The sequence below is a fragment of the Psittacula echo genome, assembly GCF_963264785.1.
Source record: "Psittacula echo genome assembly, chromosome: 5".
NCBI lineage: Eukaryota > Metazoa > Chordata > Aves > Psittaciformes > Psittacidae > Psittacula > Psittacula echo.
This window is the reverse complement of record NC_137739.1, coordinates 30,714,475-30,735,797: the sequence shown is the minus strand read 5'-3', so window position 1 is coordinate 30,735,797 and position 21,323 is coordinate 30,714,475. Positions and strand designations below refer to the sequence as shown.

General features: G+C 40.4%; 1 protein-coding gene across 1 annotated transcript; it reads right to left on the bottom strand.

The window, feature by feature from the left end:
- Window positions 1-59: 59 nt before the first annotated feature.
- On the bottom strand, window positions 60-12,421 carry EIF4G2 (eukaryotic translation initiation factor 4 gamma 2). The gene is made up of 22 exons (XM_080617652.1): window positions 11,596-12,421; window positions 9,486-9,550; window positions 9,263-9,328; window positions 8,736-8,861; window positions 8,256-8,358; window positions 7,315-7,446; window positions 7,154-7,220; window positions 6,919-7,070; window positions 6,392-6,502; window positions 5,926-6,009; window positions 5,710-5,808; window positions 5,338-5,479; window positions 5,087-5,247; window positions 4,529-4,642; window positions 3,618-3,743; window positions 3,371-3,475; window positions 3,070-3,285; window positions 2,513-2,771; window positions 2,004-2,208; window positions 1,357-1,568; window positions 1,089-1,210; window positions 60-817 (listed from the first exon to the last, which is right to left on the bottom strand). Exons 1-22 carry the CDS (start codon window positions 11,740-11,742, stop codon window positions 752-754), a joined length of 2,880 nt encoding a protein of 959 aa, XP_080473778.1. The 5' UTR covers window positions 11,743-12,421; the 3' UTR covers window positions 60-751.
- Window positions 12,422-21,323: the final 8,902 nt, after the last annotated feature.

Genomic DNA, 21,323 nt, shown 5'->3' with positions numbered 1-21,323 from the left:
CAAGTATCACAATGTTTATTGATAGATACAAGAATATAAAATCAGGGCATGAACATGTCTTGATAAATTAAGTAGATTTAATTTCAGTACTATAGAGGGGCCAATTCAAATTTCTCACCATGTCATGTTTCACACCCACGAAAACCTCTTCCGAAGGGCATTAAACCATCTTTTCAGCTGATCAGTTCTGTGCAAGTAAAAGGTTTCTTTTTAGACTTGTGCACTTGCCCAGGCTCAAAGATATTACAACCTAGCACATAAAGCCCATTACTAGAGGTAGAAATACAGGCAATATACTATTACGGCAACAACCATCGATTACAGTTAAGGATTCTCTGTAACAACCAAATGGATAATCAAATATTGCAACAACTCAAGTATTACACTGAGCAAAGTGCATTTCTACAGTATTCAGTGTTGCTATTCAGTTTTCTAACTTAAAAACAGCCTATGATAACTGGCAGCAAAGAAGACCCCTGCAACAGACTGCTTCTGCTCGAGAACTTATGATGTAATTATTGCATGCTGCTAATACACTGTTACCTAAACATTAAAGATACTCTAAAATATTTTTATTGTAGACTATTAAGACACACTACAAAAACCTTTTGCAGAGGATATCCTATTGACATACTTCTGCTTTAAATATTGTGAAACATTACAGCGGAATGAATTTTCGCAGTGGTTAGGTCAAATGCAGTTACATCATAGCAACAGTATGTTTGCACAATTTAAGGCTTTGGCTGGTTCTTTAGTCAGCTTCTTCTTCAGATTCTTCTTCTTCAGCAGTTTCCAACCAGGTTAACCATTGGTTTACCTACAAAGAATTGGTTTAAGGGAACAGGAATTAATTCCCCACTATGTACATTGGTAAAACACTGCTTCCTCCCCTCAACTGATTTTAAAAATCTTTCAGCCAATTTGCGCTAAATGCAGGCCTCTGGTAAAATAAAGAAAAAACATGGAAGTTCATCTTTTGTCACTCCTTCCTAGTAGAACACTCCATGAAGTTTCTACGTATTAACAAGTCTTAAATACTTTGACAGTGTACAGAAGACAAATCTCTACTTCAACATTAGCAAATTTACCTGGAATAAAGCTTTGCCTTTCCCTGGAAACTCTTGAGTAATATCTTCTTTCCACGCCAAGAAGGCTTCTTCTTCAATGATCTCCATGTCATAGAAATGAACAAAGAAGCGCAATAACATGCCTATGGAAGTAAATTTAAACTCTGTTAGCTTTATAACCTTCTGAACAGCTGAACCAACTCCAAGAAATGCAGCAACAAGCCAGAAAGCCATACAGATACAAGCAAGCAGACACACATTGTATCTTGGCAAAATCTGATGCACGTACCTTTTGGAAAGTTATTGTTGTAGCAGTGCACCTGGAGCGCATACAAAGCGCTCACTTGCAGATCAACATGGTCATGGAGGAATTTCTGCATTACCGGTTTGAACGAAAGAAGCAGTTGTTTTTCCTGCTCTAGCTGCTCTTTAGATGGCGCAGATGAAGAATCCGATTCGTCACTTGGTGGGTTTACTTCACTAGAAATATACTGCAAGAAACTGGACAAAAAGAAGTCCTGTAAACTGACATGTAACATCTAAACAATGTTCTAAACCAGCAAGTACTCTCAAATTTAGTCTGCTATTACTAAAAATACCCTCTTGCTTGTAGCAGCACTTAGGTGCGTACACAGTGGATTAGCACTGTGGTTTGACTGCACCATGAAAATCCTAGCTTTGCTTTCCTTATGGCTCTAGCATTTTGGAAAAATATGCAAATCTAGACTTTTCCTTCTGAAGGAAAGGCCACAACACTTCACAGTCACACAAGCCCAGAGACTTGTTTTACGTATCAAATACAATAGCTGTTCAATACAGAGGAGGTTCACTCAGACCCATTTACCTTCCTGTGTACTAAATATTTTTCTGCAGAGCTGCATGTCAGCCTTCAGAGACCTAAGTGACTTACTGAACTATATCAAGATGCCTTCTCACCTGGTCATCAATATATTCACAAATCCCTTATCTACATGAAGTTTGGGTGAAATGTTATCTTTAATCCACTTATAGATGGCTTGAGGGGATGGATCCGATTTTATTTGCTTTAGCAGTTCCTTCTCCAGTTTCAGAAGCGGGAACAAGAAACTAAGCCCCTTCCCTTCTAAGATCTCCAGCATGCGGTCCTTGTTCTGGTCAATTTCTGACAAGTAAACAAGACAGACACACTTAGTTCAAGTGCTAATCAAAAGATAACACTCAATGGGTCATGGGTTTAACAACCTATTAAGAAACATCACTCCTAATAATTATGACACTCAGTATCATTATACTGAGTTATACTCATATGAGTATATACACTGAATATATACATCATACTGAGTTATCAAAGTTATTTAACTTTGTATATTTGTATATTATTTCACTCTGGTGTAAAAAGCTGGTGAAAAACCATCCAGCATACTCATCACTATGAGGTGTCAGAAGAGCCATGTGGTAACTCTTACCTGGTAACATTTTCTGCATATTCACTTTGCTTTGTTGGAACAATTCTGTTAGCCATTCACGATCTTGTAACTTAGCTAACTGCTGAAGGCAAAGCAGGAAGAGAGGGAAATGGGTGCCACTTTCCAGTGGTTGAGCCAGTTCGGAAATGCTCACCAGTTCTGAAATAATGGCACGGGCTGCAAACTGTGCTAAGTAGGATTTCACCAATGGGATGTCCACCTCCAGTTTGGGGCACTGGTCCAATACATTCAGGAATGCCTAAGAAACAGTACACACATGCTGAAATTCTGAAGTAATTCTGTCCTTGTGCACAGTAATACTCTTTCTACACAGGAGTTTCATGCTTCTCTTCTGCATTGAGTGACCTGCCAAGTAGTCTCCCTTCCCAGTTCCTAAAATCCTGTACCTACATTTCTTCATCATTTCTCATGCTCCTCATAGGTTTATACGTTATGTCACCTCTCAGAACTTTAAAGAATTTGCATACTGCTTTTATGCAAGCTAAGCACTACAAACAGCCAAGCAAAAGGACTGTGAGCCTATAAAACCACATTACCTGCATAAAGTTGTCACTTGTGGCTATTCCCTCCTGCTTGAGCAAGCTGATCAGTGTACTTGCTTTCTCTTTGTCTTCATCTGATCTATCTAGCGACTGAATGATTACTTTGCTCAACATCTCAGGAATGAAGTGTTTTGGAGCCCTCATTTCTCTCACAGTATTGACAGCATCATTAGCATTTCCATTGTTCAAATACTCAGTCACAACAGCTTCCTAGAAAAAGAGTATAGTTAAAGCTTCATTTTTAAAGGCATACATATAGAAGGCTTCAAGAAGCACCACTACCTACTTAACTTACAGTTTGTTTAAGTAGCTCTTCTTTAGAAGGAGGTGGTTTCTTGGTGGTCTTTGCAGGCTTCTCTTGTATAAGTGGGGGATTTGTTTTAAGACCAAGTTGAGGAGGCTGAAAAAGATACCAAAACTTGTTTCTTTGCAGTACATCTACCTATATTTATATAAAGTTTAAGAACACTAACTTGTTTTAAGTTTTAAATGTGTGAAGCGATTAAATATAGCCACCAATATTAACTAATTTTTACATTTACCTGTCCCAAAGGTGGTGTCTGAGTGCGTGGTGGTTGAGCACTGGGAGGAATCATAGTTATCTGAGGCTGAAGCTTTGGCACTTGGCTTTTATTCATTAGAAAAGACTGAGCAGGTCTCAGGCTAATCTGTAAACATATAAGTCAGAGAAAACCTCAAGCTGTTTCAATTATTCTGACTAAGAATACACAGCCATGGACAAAATACCAACTGATCACACTGAAGCATGACTTTTCCATTTCTACAAAGTTAATACTTGGATATATATTAAGCCACATGTACTCGCTTCCCCCAAAAGCATTTATGTGCTTGGTGGAAGTTACTAGTAGTTAGTTCCACTGGTGTACCTGGAATTGCTCTTTTTAGATACAGTATGTTAGAGACCTGAAAAACATACTTAATACATTTGCTGATGTACTTTACAGCAAAGATAAAAACTACCAATTGCTCAGAAATCAGGATACGTCTGGTTAACACTCAAAATAACAATGCAGTTTACTATGCATTTGGCACTTTGCCTACTAACCAATCCTAAAAAACAAAACAAGAAAAAAAAAAAAAAAAAAAATTTAGCCTGGTCCAGCATTTCAGGATTTATGAAGTTCAGGATTTTCTGAAGTTTTAATGATATGTGTCATTCTCAGTATGATGCATGGGAACTGATGTCAGAGTAGTGTTCTTGGGGAGGTGTGGGGGAAGGGACACCCCAAGAAATTGCCCTCATATCTCAGTCTTGCTCATAGGACGCTGGATACCCCAAGGAATGTGAGGGGTAAGGTGAAAGAGAAAGGGACAAAGGAGGAGGAAGAGGAGGAGAAAGAGTTCCAGCATTAGTCCTCATAATAACGCGTCTTGCTATAATCATTGGGCAATATTGAAAATAACCTTTAAGTAATGTAGTCATGTCATGTACCTCATCTGCATTAAGCTGTCCTTTCTTAGAAAACCGAGGTGGCATATCCTTCGACTGTCCTTGTTGCTGGGATAAGAGTCCCTGATTCTGGTTATGGTAGAGCTGGCTTTGCCCCTATTTCAGAAAGGGAGATATAGAGAAAGAAGTGCAGATGATGGAGTGGCGTACATCATATGGTAAGTAGTACCAGAGGGACCAGAGGCACAAAGATTCTACTTGCCAGGAAGGGAGAAAGAAGGAGCAGGGGTGGTGGGAGAGTAGCATCTATCCCTAAAAACAGGGCTATCTTATTTAAAACACACCTTTCTGACCCACCAAAGCCACATGCACCTTTTCTTGTTGTAAAAAAAAAAAAAAGAAAGAAAAAGTGTATTCCTTGAACTCTTGCACAATTTTAAAAAGTAGTTTAGAATTTTTGCATCAGCTGAGCATCAGTTCTAATCAGAATAAATTCTGAGCAAGTCTCTCAACATAAGCAGACCATAATCCATGGCACACGCATCTGTAGAACAGCTTCTGAACAAGCTCAAGTCATCCTGTGAGCAGCATCTTCCTTACCTGATTTTTCAGAAAAGATTTGCCTAGATCTCCAAACTGTGATTGAACAGAAGGCATGAGGTGACCCCCATGGCCATTGAAAAGTTGGTTCGAACGATGGCGTCCCATGGTGGGTGAAAATCTATCCTGAATAACCCCTGGACCAGTACCAATTCCGCTACCTGTATTACGGAGACAAAAAAACAACTTTAGTTCTTGTTAAGTACAACACACCCAGAGTCATCCCAAGCAGCCCTGCAGTTCGAGTGTACCTGGCATTTGTCCAAACATATCAGCAAGCCCTCCGAGTGGGTCCCTGTCAAGTTTCATCCTGGGTGGCATAAAGGGTCCCTCCAGAAAGAAGTCGCCTCTCATCCCTTGAGACATAGGAGCAGGAATAAAAACTCCCAGATCCTTTAAAACAGAAATTACCATTTTGGTCACTTTGGAGTAACAGTCTGTCAAGAAGTCAAACTTTAACTCTGAACTACGCAAGCCCATTAGATTTTACCTTACTGTTACACTCTGCTGTGAGAGCCACTCTAAGCGCACAGCCTAAGTTTTGTGACATGGAGTAAGCAGCATAAGGATTCACCTTTAACTTAAGCAAAAGCTGAGCACAAGACTTTACATGCCACACTTACTTTTACTGCATCTTGACGGATTTGATTGATAGTCTTTGGTCCATTGTCAAGAAAAGCTTTGCGAGGAACCCAGTTGTGTTCTCTCAACTCCACAGTATCCTTGGAACATAATGAGTTATTAGAAAAATAATGGGGACAATGTTGCAAAAAGAATAAAAAAAAAAAAAGGATTTAAAAAATAAAAAAAGGAAATAGTAAACTGTACTATCATCCTACCTGCAGCAGGAAACGAATCCTTGCTGGCAATTCCTTACTTGACATCAAGGAGCGCATACGGGCAAAGTACTGATCCATTAAGGACTAGAGGAACAGAAATGAGGCTACAAGTGAGGACTAATTCTATCAATGTCTTGAGTACTTTCAGGAAAGGTGACCACATTCAAGGTACAGACTGCACTCAGGAACTCAGTGTAAGAGTTCCTCAGCACATCTTTTCAGGCAGTATTTAGAGGACAACATTCACACTTTCATCACTTTCCAATGAACCTAACTGCATTTTGGAAAGACATTTAAAACCATTTCAAAGATCAGCTCCTCTTGCAATCACTTGGCCCTCCTGTTTTCTGGAATTCAGACCTCAGTTTATACTTGTAACATTGAATATAGGAAGTTCAAGCAATTACAAGTCTTTGCTATAGAATTTAACTGGTTAAATAACTGACTGCAGTGGATATACACATACCTTGGCTTTTGCATGGTCTAATCTAGGTCCCACTGTCCTCATTATCTGACAGAGGCACTCCAAATCCTCCCCCATATCTTTGAGTTGGACTCTCTTCTTCTTTTCCAAAAGCTGAAACATTGAAGGGGAATTAGGTATTTCACCATATTATAAATGAGAATTTATAATGATTGACAAATTTCTATACAAGCACCTGCAAGAAAATGTCATCTTGGTCTGACGTTAAATGGACTTGAAAACTCATTTTCAAGAACTGATACTGAAGTACTTTTAAGTGCTTATGCTTTGAAGTGCCTGTGGTGCTTCTGTACAGAGCAAGCTACATCTTTACTTGGAGACAATTCCCATGACAGAACAAAGACTACTTTCTATTCACACTAGACTATTTCAAACAGCAGGGGGTAGACAACTGATAGAAAATATTTTTGTGGTATTTTATGCTTAAAAATTCCCAAAGCAACATACACATTACTTTTTATTTTTTGCTTGTTTAGAAGTTCTATTTCACACTTGATTTGAATACTCACTGTTTTGATGCACTTATGAAGGATAGATTCATGAATAAGATCAAGCTTGCCAAGTTCTCCAATGAATTTGATGTTCCCCAGCATCTTAATCTTGGCAATGGCTCTCTGTTCCTCCTCCTCAGGGAGGAGGGGACCATCATGCTTATCATAGACTGGAAAACAAAGAAGCCTGTTTAACACAGCTGTGGAAAGACAAGATCAATTAATTCTATATTAGAATGGTTTTAAAACTTACTATCAACATTTCTGGTTCGGTTTTCAAATTCATCTTGAAGTTTAGATATTAGGAGGCGTCTGAATGTCTAAAAAGAGAGAACAAAGAAAACGACTAAAGTTAATCACTGCAACTACACATACTAGCAAGATTTATCATTCCAGGTTGAAAGGTGAACTCACTGTGCTTTGCTTCTGTCCTGGATGACTCTCTGCTGATGGGCCATCAAAGTTGGGTGCATCTTCTGCCAGTCGCAGACATAGTTGAGCATACAGTGAACTATACTTGGGCTCTTCAAGGGCTTTGTCTACGATCTAAAATTTAAGTAAGGTAGCATGTAGGCAGATGTAGCAGGATGCAAACTAACAAACTAAGTGAGCTGCAAGACACACAATGGAATATTACCACTCTGTATGATCTAGAACATCTGGTTTTTGCTATTTCAAACACACAGAAATAATGGATTCTGTTTTAACACTACTCTTAATGCCGAAGCAAAAGATAAAAGGTACTCTGTGTTACCAGGAGCTTCTATAATGGTTAGCCAACAAATGGCACAAATTTAAAGCTTATCATCAGGAACTAAGTTTTTCCCAATCTGATCTTAAATTAAACAAAGTGACATGACAGTTAAAACAGAGTACCAACTGTGGTAGCTATTCAAAGACCATTGAGCTTCTTCATTAGGTAAAAAGGAAGAGGAATGGAGGAGGGGGAGGGCAGGGCATTAAAACTGATAGCTAGCATCTCAGATGACCAAAAGAATTAAAAACAAACAAACAAAAAAAAAAAAAAAAAAAAAAAACCCAAAAAAACCAAAACAAAAACCCCACACCAATCCCACCCCCCCAAACCAACAAAACAAATGAACAACAACAACAAAAACCCTAAAGAAAACCCCACCCAATCATGTTTGGTGACTCTTGAGACTGCTGTAACAGTAAGTTAGAGCATTAAGTCCACTTCCTCCCAAGCATATCCTTTTTACACAAAAAGCAGGTGTGATTCTTCTGTATGCTTAGATTACTAACATTAGCAACACTACTTCTGTATCTCAAGACCAGCCAATCTCCATCTTTAACATGCAAGGAAAGTGTAGTTAAAAGAAATGCAACCAGCTTACCAGCAGTATGACCCCTTTTAGGATGAGCTTAGATTCTACACCCACATTGAGGAGCTCAAGGCATAGCTTGTCAAACTTTTCAGGAGTAAGCTTATTTAGTATGCTAAAGAGGAGCAAACAACATTAAAAATTTACATTACAGATATTACAAGCATGCTACAAATAATGCTAGACTGAAGTTTATTTTTATTTTTTCAGTCTATGTAACACAAATTGTAGTGCAGTTTTCCTTTTTTTTTTTTTTTTTTGAGATATCTTTACGAAGTATTACTGAAAAGACTAAGCCTCTCAAGATTTACTTCACAAGTGTTTGCTGCTGGCTGGCCTATTAAATTCTGCCTTCTTCCTTCCAAAGAACACCACATACTCGTCCCCCACCCACCCCAGAACTCAAGACTCAAATGTCTTCCTTTAATCCAGCCAATTTATTAGATACATACTGCTAAGAAAAATAAGTTAGAAAAATGTTAGGAAACTTACCCTCTTACTTTCCTGAAGATTGCATCATGTCGTTCTTTGTCATTTGCGGAGTCGTCATCTCGTCTAGTGCTTCGTGAAGGAATCCATTTCTGAGCGTTTTGCCCTGGGGTTTTCCCCAGGAACTCGCTGTAAAATTTTTAATATGACTGTCAAACAAAAACAATTTCAAGAACTTCAAGCCTTTCGGTATTGCTTTACTTTAATTCCATTGCTATCTTTGTTAAGAGCATGTACTTACAAATACTGCAACATCCATTGCATAGTATTGCCTCAACAACAATACTAAACCACAGAAAACCCTCTAAAGCGAAACTCATGAAAAAGCCTAAGCACCTGGTATCACTCATGACACACACTTTCAACAGATCACATGCTATCCTGCCACAGACTACAAAACATTAACATGTCACGAACACCTTAGATATTCCTCATAGAACTCTGAAAAGACTTTATTTTCAACTCAGCATTCACCATCAAGCAGTCTCTGCTTTTAAAATCATGCCAAATCAAAAAGCAAGATGATATACCTGTTGCTGGCAGTCTTGGGATAGTGCTGAGGTGCACCCCTACCACCTCCTCCGCCTGAAGAAGCACTGTTAAAAACCACCATGAAATCTTGCATGAGTTCAAAATACCAAAGTTTTCAATTACATGTCACTTTCAGTATAAGCCTAAAATAAATTTAAATTCTCCCTAAGTAACAGTGCCCACTACTAAGTATCCTCAAACAAAACAGAAATGCACTAGTACCTGAAACGAGAAGCACCCCCTTCTGCAATCGCACTCTCCACTTTGGCGGCTTGACAACAAAGAATCTTCAAAAGAATAAAATTAAATTGACGGGGTGGGGAAAAACAAAACCTAGAAAGACAAATCAAGCGTTTATATTATAGCTGTTTTACCAGCATCCATAGTATCGACCTTACAATAAAAATACAAACGTTTGTCAGGAGAGCCCTCAAGCACTAAACTTTGTAAAACGTATAAAGCTCTTACTTATGCAGTACTTGGGATAGTCACAGAAAGGCAAGTTTCATCATTACAGCCATGTTCACCAACGAGGATGAGAGAGCAGAGCTAATGGAATCACATACTGAGAAAGTAAGTGCCTCGAATTCACCCTGTCAACCCCCCAAAAGCACTTGCAGAAAAGAACTAAAGTGGGTTTTTTTTTTCCCTTGCTAATACAGTACAATTAAATGACTCCTTTATTGCCATGCTTTACAAACAATGATTAACTGTGGCATCACCAAGTAGTCAATTTTCAAAGTGAGAAGTACCAGACCACAAAATACACGCTATTAATATAGCAAGTGATGCATTCTACATCTAAGCCCAAACGGCCAATTATATCACTAAATAATGAAAAAAAATATCACCCCTCCCCACCTCAGATTTCAGCTTGCAAGACAGCAGCAGGCATCAAACTTTCACTGCCCTGCTCACGCTGTGGAAAGCAAGTCACAGGGATAAAAACTCTCGAGAATCACATAAAAAGTCCCACAAGCATTTTCAGCCTCCATCGCAGATCTGCTCCGACACACTAAGCACCGAGCACAGAATCACCTCCTCGGAAAACCTGCCGGAGAAACCGCCCGCGCGGGCACGAGGGACGGCTCACAACATGGCGGCCATCGAACAAAAGGGCTGAGGAAGCGGAAAGACCGCCCCCCGCAGGAGACAAGCACCTCCCTGCCGCATGGAGCTGGCGGCTTCAGGCGCACCGAGCCCCCTCCCCTTCCCCCACCAGGCGCCGCCGGGAGCCCAGCCGGCTCTTTGTTCTCCGGGAAGGAGGTGAGCGGGCTCCGCTCCTCCGCCGCCGGCGGAAAACGGCGCCGCCAGTCGCGGCACCCGCCCCGGTCCGCCCGGAAAAAGGAGGGGAAGGCAGCAGCCGGTATCGCCTCCCCGCATCACCACCCCCGCTCAAGCAGCGCCTTCACGTTACTCGCCGCCTAAGTCTGAACAGGAAACATGGGCGAGGCTGCTGCCGGCAGACACGGCTTCTCCAGTAGTCTGCTTCCCCTCCAACGAGAAACACAAACACAAGTAGTAAATAAATGAGTTAAAAAAAAAAATATATGCTTTCACCACCTGCTCTTGCATACAAACTTGTCCCTCCGCAGCCTCCTCTTCCCCTCAACACCTACTCTAAAACATCTTAAAACGGCAGCCTGATACGCGGCCCCAAGCTACCCCCCCCTTCAAGGGCAAACCGCTCGGGCATCGGGATCGCCTAAAACCTCAGCCAGGGACTAGGATGTGGCAACTGATCCGATCCCCCGAAAAGCAGTACTACCAACTGGCACAGCACGACCCGACTCCATCGCTCTCGCTGCAAATATGCAGGCTCCAACCTCAAACGTTTCTACTCAGCTTCCCTGTATGTTTTCACTTTGTACCCGCGGTAACCCGACAGCGACAAGCGCAAGCAGCCATCAACCCAAGCCGCCATTTTGTGCGGAATAAAGCGAGAAGCTGACGAGAAAATGGCGGCCGCTTGGGGCAGCCGCCATTTTAGGCAGCAGCTGCAACAGTACCTGTCCCCTCCCAGCCCCAGATGATTTTTCCACTCGTGCATTTCTCACCTTCTCTAAGGCCTTGTCAGCTTCCCCGGGTCCCGGCGGCTACCAAGGGCAGGGGAAAAGGCAAGAGAGGGGGGGGAGGGGAAGGGAGCCGGGGACCGGGGCTGGGGAGGGGAAGGGGGGAGCGCGCGAGACAGGGCGAGCCTCCGAGTCACCACAGCAGGAGCAGCAACGGCAAAACGCTTCCCTCCGCCACCTCCATAGAGAGCCGACTCGCTGCCGCGTCTAAACCGCACCGACCCAGCCCCACTAACTTTATTACCGTTCACGCAACCTACCCCACCTTCCTCTACCACCCACCAATCGCCGCTAAGGGCTCCGCCCGTCTTGCCAATCACAACCCAGAAAGGGGGTGGCCTTAACGCCCAAGTGGGCAGAGGAGGGAGGAAGTTTGGTTGAACTGTACCGTCGCCGCAGTGCAGCATCCGTATTCGTGAAAGCCGTTACGCCACGTTGGTGGCGATAGGGCCCAGAAGGGAAGGGAAATTTGCGCAAGTGGCGTAGCCGCTTAATGGCGGCAGCTTGGATGCATCCTTCGTTCGCTGTTAGGTCCTGTGGTTCAGCCTTCAGAGAGCTCCACTTCTAGAGGCCTAGAGTGTGAGTTCCAGTTCTGTCACGTTCACAGAAGGCTAGTTTAATATATATATTCTGATAAGTTTTTTTGGCTTGGGGTTTGGTTTTGTGGTTTGTTTGTTGGGTTTGTTTTTTTTTTTTTTGTTTTGTTTTGTTTTGTTTTTATTGTAAATTTATTTAGGCTTAGGTTTTCTCTCTAGTCAGACCACATTTCAAATTTGGTTGAGGTAAGAATTTAGCGGATTCTCGACTATAGTCCTGAGCTTGCAATCAGATCCAAAGGAGGAGACTTTGCCATTTGAGATCCTAGAGCCTATCTATATGGGTCCAATTTCAGGTTTGCTTTCTGGGTTTGGAAACTATTTCTATCTCTGCATGTGCTTTTGGCTGGTAACTGGCCTGTCCATGGCAGGGCATCCTGCAGGCAACCCATGAACAACCAGGATTCTGTAGAGTCATTTTTATTTATTTATCATGCTAAGCATGCAGCTGATGGGATTTTTTTGGTCTTGCTCAGTGAAAACAAGGATGGACAGGCTTTATGCTGTAGGTGGAAGTTTGAGTCTTGGGAGATTTCCCGAGATTTATCAATGTGAGGTTTTATTCTTTAAGGTCTCAGTCCTAGATTGTCATTGGGGTAGCGGCTAGCTAGACTTGCCAAAGATTCAGGCTTATTTGCCCTATATGGGGGAGATCAGAAAACAAGAGTTAGGTAAACCTTGCAACAAACTCCACAAACATCCACATCTGCATTGTTCTCACACATGCCTTCCGCTTTCGGTTTGTATGACTCATAATTCAGATGACTGGGAGAAAGTGATCCAGGTAGTAACTCTTGAACCATATACACAGCAAGTCCAAACAAATGATATTGCAGAACTTGGACTTCCCAGAACCAGCCTCATTCCTAATGCTTTCAACACACTGTGCCACAATGTCCCAAGGGTTATATAAGACCTAAAGGGTTCTGTCATGCAGGAGTTCTTATGTCGCATCTTATCTGGGGTGAAGGTTGTTCAAGGTAGATTTCCCTATCTCATACCCATAAGCATTAAGGACAGTTTACTTATCAGATTATGTTACGGAAAATCTTGAATAAACTACCTGAAAGTAAGTTTTGAGCATGCATATATTGCATAAGGATGAACAAAACTCTGACAGGTACTTGTCATACCAGAATTTTTATGTAATGACACTTTCCTGCATTTAACCGTAGTCATATTACTGCAAGAGCTTGGGCCTTGGATGTGAATCTGCAAGAAGAAAACTGTCTGGATATCAGTTGAAATCAATGGAATCCAGTTTGAAAGACAGGGCCACTAGGCACAGAGAAAGCAGCGAAGTCAAGATATAAACCAATGTCAAACCCAGTTAATATTATTGAAGAAAACATTCTTAGTGTAATAAATTAATAAAAATACTTGTAAATCTTAAAAACAGAAGTGAGAGTAAGGATTTTGTTTTGCAAAATTGCAAAATAATCTCATAAAGTATTTCCAGCATAAGCATTCCAACACTGTTTGGGTTAGAGACCCCATGAGTGAAAATCAAGGAGAATTTTTTTTTTTTTTTGTGGGGATGGGTGGGAGGTGACATGAGGGAAGAGAATAGGAAACCTGCAAAACATGGTAGGTACATATTGACAGACCAGAGTATCATCTTCTTTGTTTGAAAGCATCCTATAAAATACTTATTACCATAACAACAGAAAAAAACACCAACATTTGGTCAGTGAGAGAATAGCAGCAAATGATCACTGTTTTCTTAAAACTCTGACTGTTTTTTTAGGACTCAATCCTGTATCAGCAGGATATATGCTATTCTGTATCTCCCACTGACTTTGGCATGTGGGAACCTAAGAAGCTTCAGTGCTTGGCTGCACATAGCTTTCCTGCACATCTGTGTCACGCTTTGTCAGCCTCAGACCAACTGCACTAGTACAATTGATGAAGGCAATGATCTGTAGTACAGAGGTCAAAAAAGATTGTGAAATAACTTCTATTTTATACATTTCACCTGCTTTTTATATTCCATGAACTAATGTGGAAGACACCGTTATTCATGTCTGAAAATGCGGCAGCCCAATTGTTCATATGATTATTCAGTAATAAATTTACCTAAAGAATCTTATTCAATGTCGCCTTGATTTACAAAATAATTAAAAAAATCAGCAAATGGCATTTAATAGCTGTCAGTTTCAGTATCACTTTGCATCCATCAGTCACCTTAGTGTCCACTCCCCTCTTTTTTCCTCTTTCTTTCTTCTGCTTGCCCTGAACACCAGTGATGCTTTAATTCAAATAAGCTGTTTTACAACTGACATAGTGGTAGTTCTGGATTTGTTTCTACAAGTCTGAACTTGCAGAATCTAAGCATAATTCCAACTTGATTGCATTGCCACTGGTTATTTGGAGGACAAAGGCTGTCTGTGAAGTGTCATGAGGAACCTGCTGTGTTGCAGACTGTGTGGCACAGATGCAGGAGTTGCTACCACAGGTACAGCATCTGTCTGAAAGGAAGAGGAATATCTCTTGCAGTGCATATGGCATTGCTCAGAACCAGAACTGGCTGCTGTCATCTACCAAAACAAGCCATAAAATTTGGGAAAAGAGCTTTGCAGAACTGGGAATTTTTCGTTACTATTGCCAAGCTGGAATCACCATAACTTTTCCTGTGTAGTATGTTGCATTGGAGTTATTACAAAGCTGAGCCCTGCTGGGTGGAGATTCCAGAGTGCTGATGACAGGGTAGCTGTAGCAGTGGCACCATACCATCTCCAGTAAATACTGCATCTCATCACTGTACTGGTTGTGGATCTTGCTAGGTTGGGTTTTATACAGAGCGCCCAGTAGATGTGCATATAATGTGAACCAATCTGGAGTAATTCACTGAAAATTCACACCCTAGTTTACTCCATGCTAATTTCTCCAACATAAACACTTTCTGCACCTTCTGACTTTCCAAATAGTTTTTCTACCTGCCTTTCTAAGCCTAATTTTTTTCCAAAGCCATGCATATATAGTTCCTGACCCACCTCAGGAATGAAACAGTCATGAACATTTAGCCAAATGTGTGCATACAGTTTTTCCGCTGTGATAGAAGTGTGTCTCAAGGAGAGCTGTTCTGTAGAAAAAAGGCCTGGGGACAGATGGGGGGTGGAGAGGATGATGACACAATACAAATCAAACCCAAACTAAAAAACACACCTATATTTGTCACTTAAACAGGTTTTTTGGCACTTCTACGAAAGCAGAATGCTGTTACTGAAAAACCCATTTATACTGTGAGGATGCACTATTATAAGAATTATTTGCATTATGTTTTGGAAAAATGCACTGATACACTGGTTATGTGTCTAATTTGCGCAGTATAGCATTGATGGTGTGAAAGTGTTGCAGAAAGCATTGATGTTCTACTCTACAGGATTTTAATTTGCAGAGTATATATTGGTATTGAACTTCTGAAAATCTGTAGAGTTTTAGTGTGGCCGATTTAACAATACTCACTGAGGCAAGAGCATGTCAACCCTTCAAAACAGGGGTGGACTTCTAACTGCCTGGGACGTCACTTCTCTTTTTCCCTTTCTTTGGAAAATCCTTTGTGGATTTCAGTGAGTCTTCTGTCTAATGAAACTCATGATTTTGCTTTCATCCGTTTGTCTTCTGAAATGCTCTTGCCTACAGCTCAACTCAGGACCTGGATTTCCTGCTGCTCAGAACCAGTCCTTTACCAGATACATTAAATAAATATTATTCTCTATTTAAGATCCTTGTCCTGGTTTCAGCTGGATTTCTTAAGTATAGCAATTAGTCTGCAGTTACAGTTGCACAGGACTCTTATGGTGGTTCTTTTTTCAGAAAGCTGGAAAGATATTTGGGGTGTGACTTTATAGTCAGCCAGTGAAAACTGCCTAGAATATTCAGGTGCCAGAGATACTGATACTTGATCAGTACATGTTTATACAGGCAACTAAAGTGAGGCAGTGCTCATAACAGTACAGCTTGCTTTGCTTTCAGAGTCTTACTTAGAACAGTTAATATTTTTAGCTAATACAATTATGTTAACGCATAATATCTTTCGAAGAGGAAGATTGCATATGTATTACCAGAGTAGTTTAGGGAATAAAAAAAACCCAACCCTAAACCAACAAAAAAATCCCACACGAAAAAAAAAAGCCTCCAAAACCAACAAAAACCCTCAAACCCAAGAGTGGCTGTCTTATCAGCAGGTCTAATTCAGTGGAACACGTAAACTGCAAAAGTTCTACATTCTCCAGTCTTCTAAAATGACAGATTTGTTCGTATTCTTTAGCATTAAGAGAGTGAGTGTGCTATACTGCACTGTTCTGTTTCTGACATTGGTTAGACCAGATTTACAGTAAAGTGAGAAAGCTTTAAAATTTATCATTTTCATTATTTGCCAAGAGAAGAGCTTTTCTGTCTCCTAACCACTGCCAGTTCATGTTTGAATTACCTTAAAGCATATTTTATAGTTAGTAGTATTTCATTTTTCTATGTTGATATCCAATTTTGGCACCATTTGGGCCTTTACCAGTGTCACGTCTTTGTGAGTTCTGTGGTTTAATTGTGCGGTGCTTAAGAAGTGATAATCCTATCAGTTTTAAAAAGTATTGGCTTGATTCCACTGTAACCTGCCTGCTTAAGTGATTTTGTGGCAGTCATCTTCTATATGAAATATTTATCATATTCATAAACATCTGCTGGAGCTGAACACAAATTACAGTTGATTGAGTTGGAAGAGCATCAGTGTCCTATAGCTGCATTGCATTACTTTATAAAAATAGATTGTTGATGAAATCAGAAACATGGATAGGAATATTACAGTTATTAAAATGCTGCACTTGGTATTATCAAAATAATTTCATATTACCTATTGTTTGTGTATGTGGAAAACACTAGGAATATACCACAGAACATGTGTATACTTTTAGTTGCTTGTAGAAAAGGGCTTTTGTTGAACATAGTGAGCTACTCCTTGCTGTTTACCCATGGGCAGAGATGTAGTGTGTCTTCTCACAATTTAAAGTATATTCACATGTAACAGTTACCAATGGTTGCTATTAATATGATTTCTGTTAATGACAAAGGATAGCATTAATACTCTTTTTAGGTTTCTGTAAGGGCCAGATTTTCTGTTATTTAGGGATCAAAAGTGCACTTGAGCTAGCAGGGTAAGGAAAAGCTACCTAGCATTTTCAGCCATCAAGAGGAAGCAAAAATACAGGGAAATCAGGCAAATAGTAAATCTAGGTTAACCTTTAGGAAGTCAGTGAAGTCTGTGTGTTTTCCCTTGTTAACTGCCTGAAAAGTTCGAAACCTTTCCTTAATAAGAAAAGATGATTGCTTGTACATATAAGTATGTTATTACAAGCTTGTATTTTTAAACAGACTGAAGAACATTAGATTGTAATAAACAGGTTTTCCATTGTTTGACCTATTTATTAAATCCAGTCTGCTCAGTGTGTTAAAATTGTTTTAAATTTCTGTAGATTGTTTTTATATTGTCATTCCTCGTATGTGAGTTTGGGACACCTCTCCTGTGAGCAAAGGCTGAGAGAGTTGGGGTGGTGAGGCACTGGAATGGGTTGCCCAGGGAGGTTGTGAATGCTCCATCCTTTGCGGTGTTGAAGGCAAGGTTGGATGAGGCCTTGGGTGGCATGGTTTAGTGTAGGGTGTCCCTGCTCATGGCAGGGGGGTTGGAACTAGATGATCTTCAGGTCCTTTCCAACCCTAACTATTCTATGGTTCTATGATTGTATGTTCAGCCTGGAGAAGAGAAGGCTCCAAGTCGACTTCACTGTAGCCTTTCAGTCCTTAAAGGCGGATTACAAGGAAGATGGAGACAGACTTTTTAATAGGGCCTGTAGCAATAGGACAGAAGGTAAGGGTTTTAAACTAAAAGAGGAGAGACTCAGCCTCTAAGGAAGATAATACTTTTTTTTTTTTTAATATGAGATGGGTGATAAGACACTGGCACAGGTTGCCCAGAGAAGCTGTGGCTGCCCCATCCCTGGAAACATTGAAGGCCAGGTTGGACGGAGCTTTGAGCAACCTCCTCTAGTTGAAGATGTCCCTGCTCATTGCAGGATGTTTGGGCTAGATGACCTTTAAATGTCTCTTCCAACCTAGCCCATTCTATGACAATGTTAAATCTGAAGTTATCCTCATTTTACTAACCTTTCAGGCTTATCATTTACATGCTGTGTGTCAAGTAGAAGTCCCACATACAGTGAATCGCAGGTCAACACATCTGCCCACACACGTTTGTTTTAGATGTAAATAGCTGAATCCCTAGATTGAGATGATGCTGGGTTGAATTACAGCATTTTCTAGAGATTAAGTTCCTGGATAATTTCTGGTTTCAGTATTGTTCAGATGCTGTGAGAGCTGGGCCTGCTGGAATTAAAGTACTTAAAAGACTGACGTAAAAACCACTCTTGAGCTAATCAAAAGCCTTTATTCCTTCTATAGACTCCTACTATTGTATTTCTGGCAAGTGGACCTCTGTTTAGGCCCTAAACAAACACAAAAGGCCATAGCCTTGTAACTACTGACTTTATGTTAATTTTCATAGGGATTAATTTGACTCAGCATTTTAGCCATATCGTATACTTTATTGACTCACTTATTGAATGCAGCAGCTTTCAGAGAATTAGCTGGGAGCAAAGCTATAGGGTGGTTGCTTCAAAGGTACAAGAAGTCTATTTTCATCTAGCTCCATTAGAAAACAACAGGTTATAATAAAAAATATAATAAATAAAAAAGCATTCTGTACATTGCAGCCTCATAATCAGCACTCCTGAAGATTAAGGGTATCAGGATATATCAGTAAGAATGAAGATACAGGTTATAATAGAATAGACAAACGAAGGTACAGAATAGAATAGGATAGAATAACATGGTTAGGGTCGAAAAGGACCTTAAGATCATCTAGTTCCAACCTCCCTGCCATGGGCAGGGACACCTCACACTAAACCATGTCACCCAAAGCTTCATCCAACCTGGCCTTGAACACCACCAGGGATGGAGCATTCACAACCTCCCTGGGCAATAGGGATTAATTTGACTCAGCATTTTATCCATATCGTATACTTTACTGACTCACTTATTGAATGCAGCAGCTTTCAGAGAATTAGCTGGGAGCAAAGCTATAGGGTGGTTGCTTCAAAGATACAAGAAGTCTATTTTCATCTAGCTCCATTAGAAAACAACAGGTTAATTACAGTTGTTTCCTAAACATTGATGAATGAACATTGGTGGAATATCTGAAGAAAAATAGGAGTCAATAATTTAAGTTTAGAGCCTGTTCTGATTAAAGGAGACAGCTTTGTCCAGCTTTGCAGATTAGAAGCAGTAGGAAACTTCAGTAAGAGTTCAGATTCTTGCTCCTCTAAGGGGCTAAAATAACTAGAGAAGCCAAAACATATAGAAACAGTGTCACAGCTATTCCTCTCAATGGGTATTTCCATTCTCAGTTAGCTTGGTAAAAGCTTTCTGGTGTTCCTTACACTTGTCCCTCTCTTCCTTGGTCCTAATTTGCTTAAATAATAAATATATTCTTAGCCAGCTCCCCATTCATCTCACTTCCAGCAAACACGTTGTAAATATACTCACATGATGTCTTTTTGCCAAACATACAGAATCATGATAGCACAGTGACAAATAGAAAAAGAACAAGGCTGAGGATATGTCATCAGAACACTCTGGAAGATGAGTCCAAATGCTCAGAGTTTATGGATTAATTAAAATTAGAACTTGGATTCTTTAAACTGGGTGTGTTAAATTATTAAAGCACTTGCTAATAAATTAAAAACAACCCAAGAGTTAAACCAAATTAATTTGGAGCAATAAGAATATCTAGAAATATAGCACAGTTTAACTAGTAATTAAAAAAAAAAAAAGATAACCAAGAGTACTTTTCCTGTGTATACCTACATAGAAACCAGAGAGAAGAGTCCAAGGGCTTAAGAAAAACAGTTCACCTGGGATAGGTAAGCAAGGGCTGAAGCTGTCTGGCTTTAAAGTGGAGTAAAACAATAGCTATATTCTGTGGAATATTTATAAAACTCTTCTCTATTTTCACTACTCTAAGCTATGTTTCCTAGTTTCCCTTTCCATGGCAATTGGAACCTATAAAGGACTGATTTTAGATAGAATATGTACAGGGAAAAATGCCCTTTTTTTTTTTTTTTTTTTTTGCAATACTAACATGTGCAAGAGGGAAGCCAAGTGGTATATTGTTCCTTCAGAAATATTAATGACATAGGCTATGGTGTTTGTGTGTACTAAACCTGGAAAACAGATCATTTGTGCTTTTTTTTAGCATGAACTTCAATTTTCTTCAAGGTTCTTTTGTCTGTTCCTGACTTAAATTATCCTCATAACCAAAAGATACAGCTTCCTTATTTTCATATTTGTGCCTTTCAGTTAATAGTAAAAATTTAATGTACATTTGTTTCTTTAACAACTGATTTAGGGTGGGATCCTTAACCTCTGTATTTTCCTAGTATGTACCATGGATACCATGAATTTCTTCAGTGTTAGCATTATTTTCAAGGCAATAGATAATGAAGGTTGGTAGGCAACAGGTGTAGTCTGATCAGTTGACCAAGATGAGGAAGAACTAGTACAAAACTAGATTATATAATGGATAGGAGATTATCTGTCTTCCTACCTGTAATCAGCCAGCATGGTACTATTCCTGTTTAACATACACCTGTATTTACAGATAGTACATTGCCAGGAGGGTTACTCACAGAAAAGATACCTATAATTATAGAATGATAGAATCATAGAATAGTTAGGGTTGGAAAGGACCTTAAGATCATCTAGTTCCAATCCCCTTGCCATGGGCAGGGACACCTCACACTAAACCATGTCACCCAAGGCTCTGTCCAACCTGGCCTTGAACACTGCCAAGGATGGAGCATTCACAGTTTCCCTGGACAACCCATTCCAGTGCCTCACCACCCTCACAGTAAAGAATTTCTTCCTTATATCCAATCTAAACTTCCCCTGTTTAAGTTTGAACCCGTTACCCCTTGTCCTGTCACTGCAGTCCCTAATGAAGAGTCCCTCCCCAGCATCCTTGTAGGCCGCCTTCAGATACTGGAAGGCTGCTATGAGGTCTCCACGCAGCCTTCTCTTCTCCAGGCTGAACAGCCCCAACTTTCTCAGCCTGTCTTCGTATGGGAGGTGCTCCAGTCCCCTGATCAGCCTCGTGGCCCTCCTCTGGACTTGTTCGGACAGTTGCATGTCCTTTTTATGTTGAGGACACCAGAACTACACACAATACTCCAAGTGAGGTCTCACGAGAGCAGAGTAGAGGGGCAGGACCACCTCCTTCGACCTGCTGGTCACGGTCCTTTTGATGCAGCCCAGGATACGGTTGGCTTTCGGGGCTGCGAGCGCAC

What these genes read in the sequence shown, in the direction of transcription:
- EIF4G2 (XM_080617652.1), bottom strand. Translation starts at nt 11,742, where the DNA reads ATGCTGCACTGCGGCGACGGTACAGTTCAACCAAACTTCCTCCCTCCT. An exon ending in TATGCAGAAAATGTTACCAG is followed by an intron (nt 2,209 to 2,512) that starts GTAAGAGTTACC and finishes TTTACTTGTCAG; the next exon opens with AAATTGACCAGAACAAGGAC. An exon ending in GTGAATATATTGATGACCAG is followed by an intron (nt 1,569 to 2,003) that starts GTGAGAAGGCAT and finishes CTTTTTGTCCAG; the next exon opens with TTTCTTGCAGTATATTTCTA.